This window comes from Chrysemys picta, chromosome 9 (assembly GCF_011386835.1).
Source record: "Chrysemys picta bellii isolate R12L10 chromosome 9, ASM1138683v2, whole genome shotgun sequence".
Classification (NCBI taxonomy): domain Eukaryota; kingdom Metazoa; phylum Chordata; order Testudines; family Emydidae; genus Chrysemys; species Chrysemys picta.
Window position 1 is genome coordinate 87941924 of NC_088799.1, and position 13898 is coordinate 87955821.

The 13898-nt window shown below is 43.8% G+C and overlaps 2 protein-coding genes across 4 annotated transcripts in view; both read right to left on the minus strand.

Annotated features, from left to right (window-relative positions):
- Positions 1 to 13898, minus strand: part of LOC135973540 (uncharacterized) — a 904472-nt gene that overhangs the window by 808799 nt on the left and 81775 nt on the right. The window lies entirely within an intron of this gene.
- GAB3 (GRB2 associated binding protein 3) overlaps positions 5719 to 13898 on the minus strand; it is a 109323-nt gene continuing 101143 nt past the window's right edge. For 2 of the 3 annotated variants that reach the window (XM_065557299.1, XM_065557300.1), the window contains 3 exons: positions 13295 to 13376; positions 11304 to 11406; positions 9603 to 10024 (listed from right to left, as the gene is read on the minus strand). In XM_065557299.1, the coding sequence (XP_065413371.1) occupies positions 9752 to 10024; positions 11304 to 11406; positions 13295 to 13376 (458 nt within the window). In that variant the 3' untranslated portion in view covers positions 9603 to 9751. Of the gene's footprint in view, positions 7909 to 9602; positions 10025 to 11303; positions 11407 to 13294; positions 13377 to 13898 lie in introns of those variants that run through there. The other variant, XM_008170064.4, reaches the window with a different exon arrangement.

Below are 13898 nucleotides of genomic sequence, written 5' to 3' on the forward strand. Positions count from 1 at the left end.
GACCACAAGCGATGCCCTGGTTGCAAATCTCAGCAGACCGGTCAAAAATTAAATGGAATCAAATTGATTCCCTTCTTGTCCCTAGAGCTGGGCTCTCTACGTCAGCCTAGAGGTCCATTGCTGGGACAGTGGAGGGTATCACACATTGCTGTATTTGTGCTGTGGATAAAAAGAGAGCTCGGATAAAATGTTGAAAAGTACTTAGTGTTTTTGGGGGGCTTCAGTTCCCAACCTGAGGCACCATAAAGCAGCGCAGTTTTCAGAGGGCGGATGTGCTTGTTATATGACATTGGACGCGCTTAGGAATGGAGGAAGGTTTGCACTGTGCAAAAGTAACCAGGATTTGATAACCCAGCAGTTCACTGTGTGTCTTTGTTCTTCAGCCGATTTGTAAAGGGTGTTTTGGAACTGTAAAAATGTAAAGAAAGGCGGCTAATCTTTACCAAATCTGTATATAAATCCAGCTGCGTGAGACCTTTTGATCTGTGACTAGCAATCAGCTTCTCTCTGTGTCACTTATCACCACTGACTTTGTGCAGTAGGTATTACATTCCTGGGATAATAAATAGTTTCTTGAGTTTGGTATCAGCTCAACAGCACTTTTCTCCTATAATGTTTATTCATAGATTCAAATTCAGAGATGTTTAAGGCCAGAAGAGCCCATTAGATTACCTAGTCTGATCTGCTGTGTAACACAGACCAGAGAATTTCACCAGTTACCCATTTATGGGGCCCAATAAATTCAGTCTGATAACAAGATATGACTCCTTGGCACATGTACCTGAGTTTTCATCAACAACACTCTCAGCTCTCATAGTCTGTCCCTCTTATCAATAGCACAGTGGGTATCTAGCAAGGACCTACAGTTCTCAAAATAACAGGAGCTCTAAGTAGCCAGTAAAATATTTTCCATATCTTCTCATCACTTGTGAATATCTAATGTTGGAACACTTGGACTGTATCTTGTTTTGGCCTCAGTGCTCCTGAGATATGTACGTTACAATGATCCCAATCTTGCCAGCATTTTGTGTGTGGAAATCCCATTAAAATCAACAGGAATGCTGAGCGTTGATTGATTGCAAGATCAGCCCAAATAATAACCACACTTTCTATTTAGGCCGCGATCCAGCAAAGTGCATGCTTCACTTGAACGTCAAAGCATTTACAAGCAGTTAATTTGTATGCATAATACCCCTGTTTGGTCGGTATTATCCACATGTTAAAGGTGCTGAAACTGAGGCTGAGAGGTTATAGCCCAGAGCCTCAAAGGTATTTGGGCACCTAACTCCCACTGAAATCAATAGGAATTAAAGGTATTTAAGTGCTTAACTCCCAGTTAGCTGAGTAAATAACGTTGAGGATCTGGGCCCAAGTGACTTACCATGGTCATCAAGAGAAGTCAGTGCTGGAGCCAGGATTAGACTTAGGACCTACCCACCACCACTCCCGCCTCTCTCTCTCCCAACTGACACATCCCAAACCATCAGCAAATGATATTTCTGATATGTTGTTGCACAAAATCAGTTTGCAGCCAGAAGACGCATAAATGGAATTTACCATGAACCTTTCACATGCTAATAGGAAGAAAGAGTGTTTAAGAGAATGAATAAAAAAAGTGGAAGGGGGATATTTCTGGGAGCAGTCTAGATCATCAAAATCACTAAAGATCAAGATTACATTTTATCTTAGTTTATTAGAAAAAAAAAGGAACACAGTTTAATGTGCAAATATATACAACAAACATCACAATGAAACAGCAGGAAGACAGAGTCACTCCCCTCTGTTTAATGACTTTTAATCCTTCATACCAGAGATGACTGTTTTAATGCTTTTCCAAAGATTTGCATATACAAAGTGTAATGCTTTGTTTGCACAAGACTTCATTTATTTATTTATTTATTTTACTAGAACAACAAATACTCTGGCTTTGAAATTGAAAAAATCTTTTATTTTGGTGACTTTTTTTTTTTTAACCTGAGGAATTCTGCAGAACAGGGGAACAAAGAAAAGGCCTTGCCCTGCACGTCATTCTGATCACAGCATCTGATGGTCTTTTAATTACTAAACCACTGAATTATTTAAAATGAATGCAGTTCCAAACCCCGCATCTATTACAGCGCTAGCAACAGTGAAGAGAGGGCGCGCTACCCCTGGCTGAAGTGAACTGATTGAAAACACCGCTCTTGAGTTAGAAACATGTTGAGATTTTTCAGTTATAATGCTCATTTCTGCCTCTAATGTAATTAATGCTGTTGCATGTGATGGTGGCCTTAGAAATAAGTGAAAAATATATTTTATCCTTCTGAGCAAAAGAGTCCTGGGGTCCTGCAAACCCTTGTGCAAATCACATATAGACAGCAGAATATGGCTTAAGCCCCACTCAGGAAAGAATGTAAGCATGTACTTAATTTTAAGCAAGTACTTAAATCCCTCCCAGATCAGCAAAGGCCTTAAGCATGTGATTAAGCAGGGGCTCAAGTGCTTTGCTGAATTAGCGCCGTATCGTATTGTAGCAGACAGGGGATGTCTATGCTGCAGCTGGGAGGTGGGATTCCCAGCAAAGGTAGACAGACCTGTGCTAGCTCAGCGTGAGGCAGCACGCTAAAAATAGCAGCATGGAACTTGCACATTGGCAGCAGCTCGGGCTAGCTGCCCAAGTCCAAGCCCATTTGCCCCTGGCTCCGGGTTCAGATGGCTAGCCTCAGCCGCCGTCAGTTCCACACTGCTATTTTAGCGAGCTAGAGAGAGTCTGTCTGCCCACACCTCCCAGCTGCAGTGCAGACATACTCTCAGAAATTAAGAAACAATAGTTCAAATCTGCCGTCCTTACTGAGGTCAGTGGATGTTTTGTCTGAGTAAAAACAGCGGGGTTTGGCCCAAATACCTGCATTAAGGAGTTAGAATCGTATGGTCCATTCTGTATGAGGCTGCTATTCCCAGAGGCAGATCAGCTCACGCTAACAAAGATTTACAAATGGGATGGCAGATTCTTCAGCGCACCGAGTGCCTGGTTAGATGGGATCCTGCCTCTTTAAGGGATAGCAAAGGAAGACACCAGGGGAAACTGTCTTCCTTTTTCCGATGAGTAGGCATTAAAGCTCTCGCTCATAAATCGGCTGTGTCCAATAGCTTGGAAAAATCCAACTGATCAACATAACATTCCAACCACGTGGATCTCTCATGAGAAGCACATGGACTAAAACCACTTTCCTTGTTTACTTTTCACTTTGCCATGCTACTGAGTTTCATCTGAATGCTCCATTGAACCAAGCTACATTTATAATTAAACAGAAGTATTAGGGTTGTGTAATGTTTCCCTCTGGCTTAAATAAAAAAGAGTGGTTGGATAAGGCACTGCTGAAGGATGTGTGCTGGACCACGCCTTAAGCAGATTCCCCCCAAAACACAATTTAAAATGAAATTACAGCCGCAGTTACTGTTAGCTAGATTGCCCCACCGAGGGCCACACCTCCCTCTTCATCTGTATTCTTTATTTTTTTAAAAAAATAAATAAATAAAAATAACTAAATAATAAAGAATTAGCCCCCAGTTAAGGAAGAAGGCATTCTGTGCTTCAGTAAGCTGCGGTTTGGCTGGTTCCATAAAGAAGGATTCTCAGACTAGATAACGTTTTCAGATGTAAAAACAACGAGGAGTCCATGTGGCACCCTAAGAGACTAAAGATGTGTCACTGTTAAAAGCTAAATCCATTTCCAGGTGCTTTTCAGTTTCCCTCTCCTCTTTGGCTGAGGGTCAGTGATGAGTGTGTTTAAGTAAATACAAGCTCCTCTTTCACTGTAATACCTTTTTTCTCCTGCCGTTAGGTCATAATGATGCTGAGAGTTCTGATGCCACAGTAACACTCTGTAATGCAGTGGTTCTCAACTGGGAGTTAAGCGACCCCCCTTATAAATTAAAAACACTTTTGTATATTTAACACCATTATAAATGCTGGAGGCAAAGTAGGGTTCGGGGGTGGAGGCTGACAGCTCATGACCCCCCATGTAATAACCTTGCGACCCCCTGAGGGGTTCCGAACCCCAGTTTGAGAACCCCTGCTGTAATGCCATAGTAATTACAACTACTTAACAGGTGGGGGGAGGGACAGCTCAGTGGTTTGAGCATTGGCCTGCTAAATCCAGGGTTGTGAGTTCAATCCTTGAGGGAGCCATTTAGGAATCTAGGGCAAAAATCTGTCTGGGGATTAGTCCTGCTTTGAGCAGAGGGTTGGACTAGATGACCTCCTGAGGTCCCTTCCAACCCTGATATTTTATGATGGAGTAGCTGATCTACAAGGTGGCACAACTGTATTCAGACTGAAACCTTGAACAATAGCAAGTTAATACACAAGTGTACTGAAAAATAACACCCTTACTCTAGTTTGTCACATTGTGGAATTCTCCATTTAAGGAAAAACCCAGTTGTTTGTAAAGACTTTTTTCATTGTGATCAAGGTGCAGTCAGCACTGCTTTTAACTTTCACCAAAACCCACACTCAGTTGCTTGCACTTCCCCACATTATACCCACATATTAATGCCAATGAGAGTTACCACATATATCAGGGGAAAATGGATTGCTACACTGGATCATGGGGGAAAAGTTAGTTTCTGGATAAAAAGTGAAGGTTAAAAGCAGCACGGCCTTGTTTGAGCAACAACTGCAGGGTCAGGCTGTGGTGCAGGCAGGAGGTACAATGACACTAGATATACACTAGGGGTACACAACCTATGGCATGTGTGCCGAGCTAATTTTCAGTGGCACTCACACTGCCCGGGTCCTGGCCACCAGTCTGCATTTTAATTTAATTTTAAATGAAGCTTCTTAAACATTTTAAAAACCTTATTTACTTTACATACAACAATCGTTTAGTTATTTATTATAGACTTATAGAAAGAGACCTTCTAAAAACGTTAAAATGTATTACTGGCACGCAAAACCTTAAATTAGAGTGAATAAATGAAGACTCGGCACATCGCTTCTGAAAGGTTGCCGACCTCTGATATAGACCCACGTTCAGGGACATTCGGATCCAGGTTTATGGTTCGGGCCCATCTCTCAGAAACACTGACAGAAAAGACACTTTCTAGACTCCTCAGTGACCCTTCAGCGCATCTGCCAAAGTTTAAATATTTCAAAGAATTAAGAATAGTGGGGAAAAACATCCCCCCTCTATATTTCTTTAAAACTTTTGACTTTGTATTTTTCTGCTCCAGAGTATTTTTTACAGCATGGAAGAACATATTCCAGTAAAACACAGAATGGTTTTTATTAAAGTTTTACTTGAAAATGACTGAGATGCTACCTTGCTATCACTAAGCATTTGGGGGCCGGGGCAGTGTAATGCAATTTCATTCCCACTTCTAGGGTAGCACCTGCTTTGACTTGTACCTCTCCCTGCTCTTTAGGGTTCTGCTGTCTTGCTGTAAAGCTCACCTGGTCTTGTGTTTCCTTGTCAGTATTTCAGTACGCACAAAGCACATTCAGCCCCTCATCATTTGCATGGCCCAACAGATACAGGCTGATATCTTGCCTACCTCCTCAAAATAAAGGGAATGCTTTTGGGCAGGAAGGCAAACCTCTTTGTAGGTGTGGCACTTCGGATCTGTGCCAGCCTCCACAGAGGTGTGCTCTGTACCACTGAGCACAGGCAGGCTCCCTGAATCCTGCCTCTCATGCAGCAAAACTGCATCCAGGATAAAGCTGGTTGAAGATTTCCCTTTTTCTAACCTGTTTATCAACAGAAAATTGGTTTTTCAACAAAATTAAAATTTTCACCAGAAGTGCGCTTTCTGCAGAAAATATTGAGCTTTTGTTTATACCTTTCTGGCCAAAATCAGCATTTTTCAGCCATTTGGGGGGGGAAGGGGGAGGCAAAAAGTCAACATTTTCCGCAGAAGGCGGAAACACCCCATTTTCCAAACAGCTCTAATCCATGACACTTTGTGCCTGCAGACTGGGATGTGTGATTTGCCCCCACGTCAATAAATGCACAGGTAAACCCTGTCATCCTCACTAGCAAAACTGGGCAAACATTCATCGCACAGTCACAAATGTGTTTTGCTCTGATGAAATAGCAAGAACTGCAAACACTTCAGCTATCTTGAGGTAGGAGAAAATGATGTTTCCATCAGCTAAGCTGCCCTCTTCTAGTGGTACAGTGAGAATCAGGTAGTCATTGCTTTCAACCTTCCTATGGGCCCAAATGTGTGACAATAATACAAAATGAGGGATGCGTGAAACATAGGACAGAAGCTTGAAACGACGTCAGAGTTATTTCTTTGACATAAGCAACATTTTTTCTAACCCCAGTTTGGTAATTCAGCATTTTTTGGATGTCAATAATTTACAGTAACATAGTGTGATATCAGCAGGTATGAGGAGGAGGAATGTGAATTTGGATCCAGCATGAAGGAAAATCCTTCATAAAGTTCCTGATTCTGAGGTCCTTGCTCACAAGAGTAGTCCCGGTAAAGCCAGTGGGATCTTCTGCATAAGTAAAGACTTCAAGACTGAACCCAATGGGATAACTGAAGGGTGCTACACTTTCTTGATTTGAACTGCCTGTGCACATCTTGAAATAAGGATTTTAAGCAAACTAATAGAATTAAATACATTATAAAACATACACTTATCTGATCCTGAGATTGTCCTCATAACAAACACCAAAGGAGATAAGCTTCCTGAATATGTCTTGACATTGCTGAAGTGTATTAAGTGGCTGTTTTACATAGGCAGAGTTGCTTGCCTAATAATGCTCCTTCCCTCATTATTACCTGAGTGCCCGACTAAGACTGTTTCCTAATTACCTCATTCATGATGCGAGGATGAGGCTAACAAAACACTCGGGTGGGGTCGATCACCGTTATCAGGAATTTCATTTGCATTTCTTCTTTTGCAGTTCAGACAAAAACAGTCTTGATATTTTGCCAACCTTTCCAAGACTTGCAGAAACAGACTCATGCACAGCTTCCTTTTTTGATTTTTTTGGCCAGCAAAGAATTGTGTGTCAGCAGATTCCTGTCAGAGAAGCTGCCGTGTTGTGCCGAAGAAAGTCCTCACACCAGGGAGACAACATCAGGAGCAATTGGACGGAAAAGGTGATGACGTGAACCGCAACAGAAAGAAGAAATTCAATATGATGAACGTCAGTCGGGGTGCTGACTACCACGCATTCCAGTTCCATCAGTGCAAAGACCTATTTATAGTCTCTAACAGTGTCACTCAAAGTCAGACATTATATCTGGGGGGGGGAGGGGAAATATTCTCCAAAATTCTGTTTGCTTAAGCACTATATATATATTAAAATGTTCTGCTTTTTATTATTTCAGTATTTTAGCCCTTGGTCGAATAGTCACCAACACCTGTCTGATACCAGAAGCCAAAAGCAGCCTTAGCACCTGCAGTATTTTTAGAATATCAAAAAACAGCCTTAGCAACAAGGAGTTACCTAATACAGGGAGAAGGCGGGGTTAAATAGATAAATGCAACATGTAGTGGCATTTGTTACCATTCAATGTGTGGCTCCCGCAATCAGGCCATAAAACTGTACCATGTAACTTGCTTGCAAGGGGTGGCAAAGAAGATTAACGTGTTACTTTGATAATCCTATAAACCACTCATTCAACATAGTATTTCCAGCTGAACTTGAAGGTTTTTCCTTGAAAATGTCATTCCTCTAGAGACCACCAGGATCTTACACTCTGTCTGTCTGCCTTTGAACTCTGCTGTTACAGCTGTTTGGTTAACAATGTTGTTCCAGTGCAAAAAACCAAACCCCAAACCTTCCTCCTTTAAACTTTAGATTGCCTCACATCTGTCCATTCCTGTTTAGTGTTCTGTAGGGCTTGAGTCTTCTGTTCATCTACCTGGACATAGTCTACTCTCTGCTCTTCCGAGAGGAAAGGTTTCTGTAGGACAGACGAAGAAACAATTGTTTTATATTAGAGAGAACATGGATGCTAGTAAAACTGGTTTTGTTTTCTATTCCTCCTTTTCTTTTTTTCCTGGTCATTTCATTTCACCTTGAAGTTACAGTGACATCAGCTGACAAGAGCATTGCTTTGCAGTCCGCTTTAGATAGAATTATCCATCTGTCACCTTGTCAGTCTGCCCAGCATAGTGAGATATGGAAACACGCTGTATGGGCTAACTCCATCCCACAGCAAGGATAATTAATTCTCTTGCCTTTAGTAAGATTCTGCTACACTGATGACCTGCATGAATTTTAACCATAGGAGGGTTTAAATCAAAGGAGGCCTAGAAACCTCAAGTCAATCCCTTCAAAGATATCTGAGCAAAACTGATGATTGAAATGATGTAAAACAAAAACTCAGCAATCTATCGAGATATTCACTACACTTTACAGTAAATTTATTTGCTTTCATTGTATTCCTTCTTTGTCCACCATTGTTTATTTAAATCAGGGGTCTCAAACATGTGGCCCGCGGGCCGGGCTATTTCCTGCGTCCCGCCAAGAGGCCCGCCCCCCCGCCCCCAACCTACCTCCAGGCCAGGCATGGGCAAACTATAGCCCATTGGCCACATCCGGCTCGCGGGATTGCCCCCCTCGAGCCCTGCGCCGCTCCCTGAAGTGGCTGGCATCACGTCCCTGCGGCCAGGGAGGGGGGAAGCAGAGGGCTCCATGTGTTGCCCTGGCTTCCAGGCACTGCCCGTCCCCCCAAGGAACGGGGAACCGCGGCCAATGGGAGCTTCGGGGGAGGTATCTGGAGGAGCAGCAAGCAGCGCGTGGAGCCCTGTGTCCCTCCTCCCCCAGGAGCCGCAGGGACATGGTTCCAGCTGCTTCGCAGAGTGGAGTGGCGTGGGTCCGGGGCCAGGGCCAGCTGCCAGCCCTGGCCCCGGCCCGCGCCGCTGCCACCCCTGGGCCAGAGCCCAAAGCCCTCCTGCACCCCGCCCCCCAACTCCCTGCCCTGAGCCCCCTGCCTGCACCTCACCCCCCTGCTGCACCCCAACTCCTTGCCCTGAGCCCCCTGCCTGAACCCCAACCACCTGCCGCATCCCACACCCCTCCTGCACCCCAACTCCCTGCCCTGAGCCCCCTGCTGCACCCCACACCCTAACTCCCTGTCCTGAGCCCCCTGCCTGAACCCAACCCCCTGCTGCACCCCACACCCCAACTCCCTGCCCTGAGCCCTCTGCCGTACCCTGCACCCCTCCTGCACTCCCTGCCCTGAGTCCCCTGCCGCACCCTGCACCTCAACTCCTTGCCCAGGCTGGGGGCAGTGAGAGGTGTGTGTGTGTCAGTGATGCGGCCCTCGAGCCAATGAACTACTCCTCATGTGGCCCTCGTGGTCATTTGAGTTTGAGACCCCTGATTTAAACTGTAAGTTCTTTGGAGCAGCAGAGATCTTATCTTTTGACTGTGTCTAAAGAATCTAAGACACTTCTGCAATGACATAACTAATATTAATAAATATTTTTGCCGTGTTACAAGATCTCCTATAATGTCTTCCTGTGACCCTGCTGTTAGTCATACTCACGTCACAGAGTGTTACTGCAGATGGGATTTGTGGGAAAATTGGCAGGAAAGTTTTGTGGGAACCTGTGTTTCTTTTGAGAATGAAAAAAGAGCTTGCCGAATTCCTGCAAGCACCTACAAATCTGCCCATATGTTCTTACTACTGTATATTCCAGTGGAGCCATTATGCCTAATGTGATTCCATTCACATTAAGGCATAATACTGGCCCCACTGTAATAACTTTAATTGTGGTTTTATCATGTTACCCGTATGTTCATGTTGAGCCTGTTATGAATGCAATCAGCTGGAAGAGCACGACGGATTTCATTGTATTGAGGCTACCCAGAAGTGAGAATCTCTGTCTGTTTGCCTCCATCAGAGAGAGACACCAGGATGTACAAAAAAGGGTGGTATTTGCAGAAATGATTCTTACCTTCTGTACAGGGGATGGGGAAGCGGAATTAAAATCCAATGCTAAGTAATCAAGGTTGGACTTCCTTGACCATGGGAAAGCACCACTGCATGGAGATGTTGCCTGGCTGTGCTCCTGTTGTGGAATGAGAGAAACTTTTAATGAGTAACTCAAAACCCTTAAATCATGATCCTAAAAGGAAAAAGACCAGACTGTTTAGTATTATTCCTAATCCAGCAGTAAGCAAAGAAGGAGAGCTCTGGCCCACATCATTTGTATAGTATGTCAAGGGATGCATTCATCAACTAATTGCAAGATCCTAGCAATGTCTAATTACGTGACTGTACAAAGAAATTCAGGAACTCTGATTTGGGGTAATTACAGTAATATGGGCAAAATGGGGCGGGGGTGGTTTTCATTCAGGTTTAGCAAAACATCAGTAAGGATTTTGTTTTGCAAAACCAAAACCTGGGATGGCTTACATCTGGATCCCATTTCATCTAAGCCATTGACGTTCTGGGGGTATGGATAAATGGTTCTGGTTTTGATTCATCTCTGTCAATTGCATATCAAAATGGAGAGTCACAGATGATGACAAACATGTTAAAGGTTTTAGCTTTTTGAACAATACAATTGGAGTGTGATTATGACTAGAGCTGAGCTGAGTAGCTATTGTGTAGATTCAGATCAGCTTCAGGTTTAGTCTGGAGCGAGGAGGTAAGATTTCTGTTTGGAGCAGCCAACTGTGTAAACTCTTTGTGCAAACGTTCCCAAATTGGAAGTGGAAAGCTGGCCCCTTCGGGCTTTGGATTTGGAACCAAATCTGCCACAGCTGGCTCAGATCTAGGAATTCTAGATCAATTCCCACCTGAAATTCGAAGGGGATTAGGTTCTGGCCTATTTCTAGACATGGCCAAAGAATTAATGAAGAAAAGGAAGCCACAATGTTTTTGTTTTATGTAATGGGAAGTAGGGTTAATGCAACCAAGACTTTAATCGGAGTTCTCTTTCTATACAACATTGTGTGTGTTCCTTTAGGAAGTGCACTGAAGATTGTCTGTCATTTCCTAGGAGATTCTGCAGGGGGCCCTTGTAAAAGGTGAAAGGACTTAGTTTTCCTTTGCCTTTAATGAGTTCTCATGTAAATATGCCTGATCCCAGTGATCTCTTGGAACTGCTCAGCAACGTTTGTGGGGTGAACAGCTGAGATCTGAATAGCTGAAAAAAGGCTTCCCTTATCTCTCTGTAAATCAGACCCAGTGTCTTTAGTTTAAAACCATTTGATTTATTTTTTTTAAAGAGGGCAAAGGACAAACCTGCTGAACATTTTTCTTAGAAAATGAGCTTCAGAATTCTCAGGGCATGTGACAGAGCAGAATAGAGCACAGGATAGCTGTGTGAAAATGAAGATTACCATTTGAATGTAACTTTCTTCCTCTTCTCCGGAAACTGAATTGGCAAATATTCTTGCTGAATTAATACCGTCTCTATCTGGAGAGATAAAGCTCGTTCGATTGCTAGGAAGAAAAACACAGGAGAGGTTAAGGAAGCAGCTAACAGATGCTCTGAAAAGAAGCCAAAGTCTGACATGGCCCATATGGCGAATAAACTCACCCTAATTCTGAAGCCTTAATGGAGAGGCCATCCAAAAATGTTTTTTAGCTAGAAAGCATGTTACAGTTACATCAATAACATCTCTGGTGGATTTTCTGGGATTTATCTTCACACTATAAAAGTTTGCCAGCTATGGCATGACAGAAAGCCGGAGATATCAGAGCAATTCTCCAGCAAGGAACGCAAATGGAGGCAGACATTCATCTGTGTAATATGCGCTGATGGAGAAGTTACTTTGTTGTATGGGTACCACCATTTCTGAGATTGAAATGAATTAATCAGCTACTGTAGCTGCCTGCAAAGCAACTTGGCTGGCTTTGAATGCAGTACAAACACATGTTATCTGTGCTTTGGAGCTGTCTGCAACTCAGTTCTTTTAAAAGAAAAATTTAGCTGCTAATCTAACTGTCTGAAGCAGTCTGTATAATGTAATTCAAACCTACTGCAAATCATCACTAAACTACTGCAGTTTGGCCAATATGGCTAGTTAACCAGAGATTAGCTGTGTACTTCACACAGCATAAACAATTTAATCCAAACAGTTATCCCTTTGGTTTTCACTTTATTTGTTCTGAGCACATTTGGTCATTTAAACTCTTGTTTGGCTTGATGAATATAAAAAAAACTCGATATTTAGCTTACAATGAATGAACTCCTCAATGCTCCTCTTCCCTGCAGACCTTGTATAGCAGTTGAACGTGTCAGAGTTCATTAACCATGGCACGCTAGCAGGTATGTTCATGAGGCAGCATTGAACTTGTGGGTTTGCCGAATATGCCAAGTACACAGCACCTCAGGGGTTAGCCAGTGTTTAACTGCTAACCTGGAAGCCTGGGGAAGATTCTGATTGCTGCCACCAGATTACTTGGCCCTGACAGACTGTGTCAGCTTCTCCCAAGAGAGCAAGCCCTTCCTCTGAGTACCTTCCATGTTAGCTAAAAAGGCAGTGTCTGGCATGCCACTGTTAAAGTGCCAGGCACTAAAAGGATCCACACAGGAAGGCTTGGGAGAATTCTCACCCAGGAATTTTCAAGGGGCAACTGGCAAACCCCTTCCAACTTTCCCCATCAGCTCTGAGAACTTACTGCCACCACTGCCTGTGCCAACATGCTTCATCTCCCATCATTGCTTTGATTCTACCAGCTAAGAATTCCTGGCTGTGACTCCCTTTGGGGCCCACTGTCCCTTTGTCATCATTTGGGGAGAGTGACCCGAGGCATTCCCTCCACCCCACAACTGGTTTTCAGTGACACTAAATGAGGAGCAGGAATCGAGTCTCCATTTTGGTATGGCAGCACAGAACGTTAGCCCCAGGTCATCAGGCCAGCCAGGCCTTTAAATTAGGTTCGTTTTCCCTTTGCCATCTTAATCTTCAAGAACAAAGATATCTGCTCTCCTCTGGAAAAATATTAGAAGGCATGAGGGCTAACATTATGGCAGCTGTACCAGAGAACAGATTACTCCAGCCTTCTAAAAAGTTACATAAGGAGGTTTCACAAGAGACAATTTAGGCTTTGAGGTAGTGCTAATTTGCAAGAGATCCAAACCACAGAATTTCTCACAGCACAGTCTGAAGGGAGTGCACTGTGTCTGTCTTTAATAGGAGCCCTTTTTTTATGGCAGCAAAAGCCTGTAAAATGCTGGAAGGAGTCCCATGGAATTTGCATAGCATGTTTGTTTATAGACTTTGCCAACAAACTATTTCTTGCGGAATGTGATAAGTTATTTATAACTTCATTTCACAATGCTCATGCTTAAGAGGTTTCAATGTCAGGTTTCTCATCCACTTACTAAGGCACAGTCCACATCCTGGTCAAGGTAGCGTGTTCCCGGATTGTGGAGAGGTTTCTCAGATCCAGCGGAGGGGGTCGTGCTGCAAATAGGTACAACAGGAATTTTAAAAGCAGGATTTATTAATGGCTCTAATAACATAAATAAACGGGAGACACCTCCCCCAACTCTGGGGGCGCCAGAAGCCAGGTGGTGGCCCCCCACGTGGCCTTGGTGAAAAAACTGCAGAGAGGAACCAGCCAGAAACTCCAGCTGGTCAGGGCAGAAGCCGCCAAAGCAGGAACCTTCAGATGTTCAGAGAACTTTCCACATTTCTGACTGGACCTACTCTGCCTTGTGCTGAATGGCTGTTTGCTCCAACTCCCTCAGTCTCTTCACCTCAGCTTCACTCCAGACCTGCCCCTCTTATCCCTTCTGCCCTGTCCTGTTCCCCTCATCTCCCTTCCTTTCCTATTTAGCTGGTTGCCTCCTAACTAAACCCTCCATCCCACCCTCCCAAAAGTCCTGGAACTAACATGCCGTTTGCTGCCATCACATTGTTCACTTTGCTTGTGTGCTCTACCCCTTCACCGCCTTGCATCTGTGCTGTGTGTTTAGACCGTAA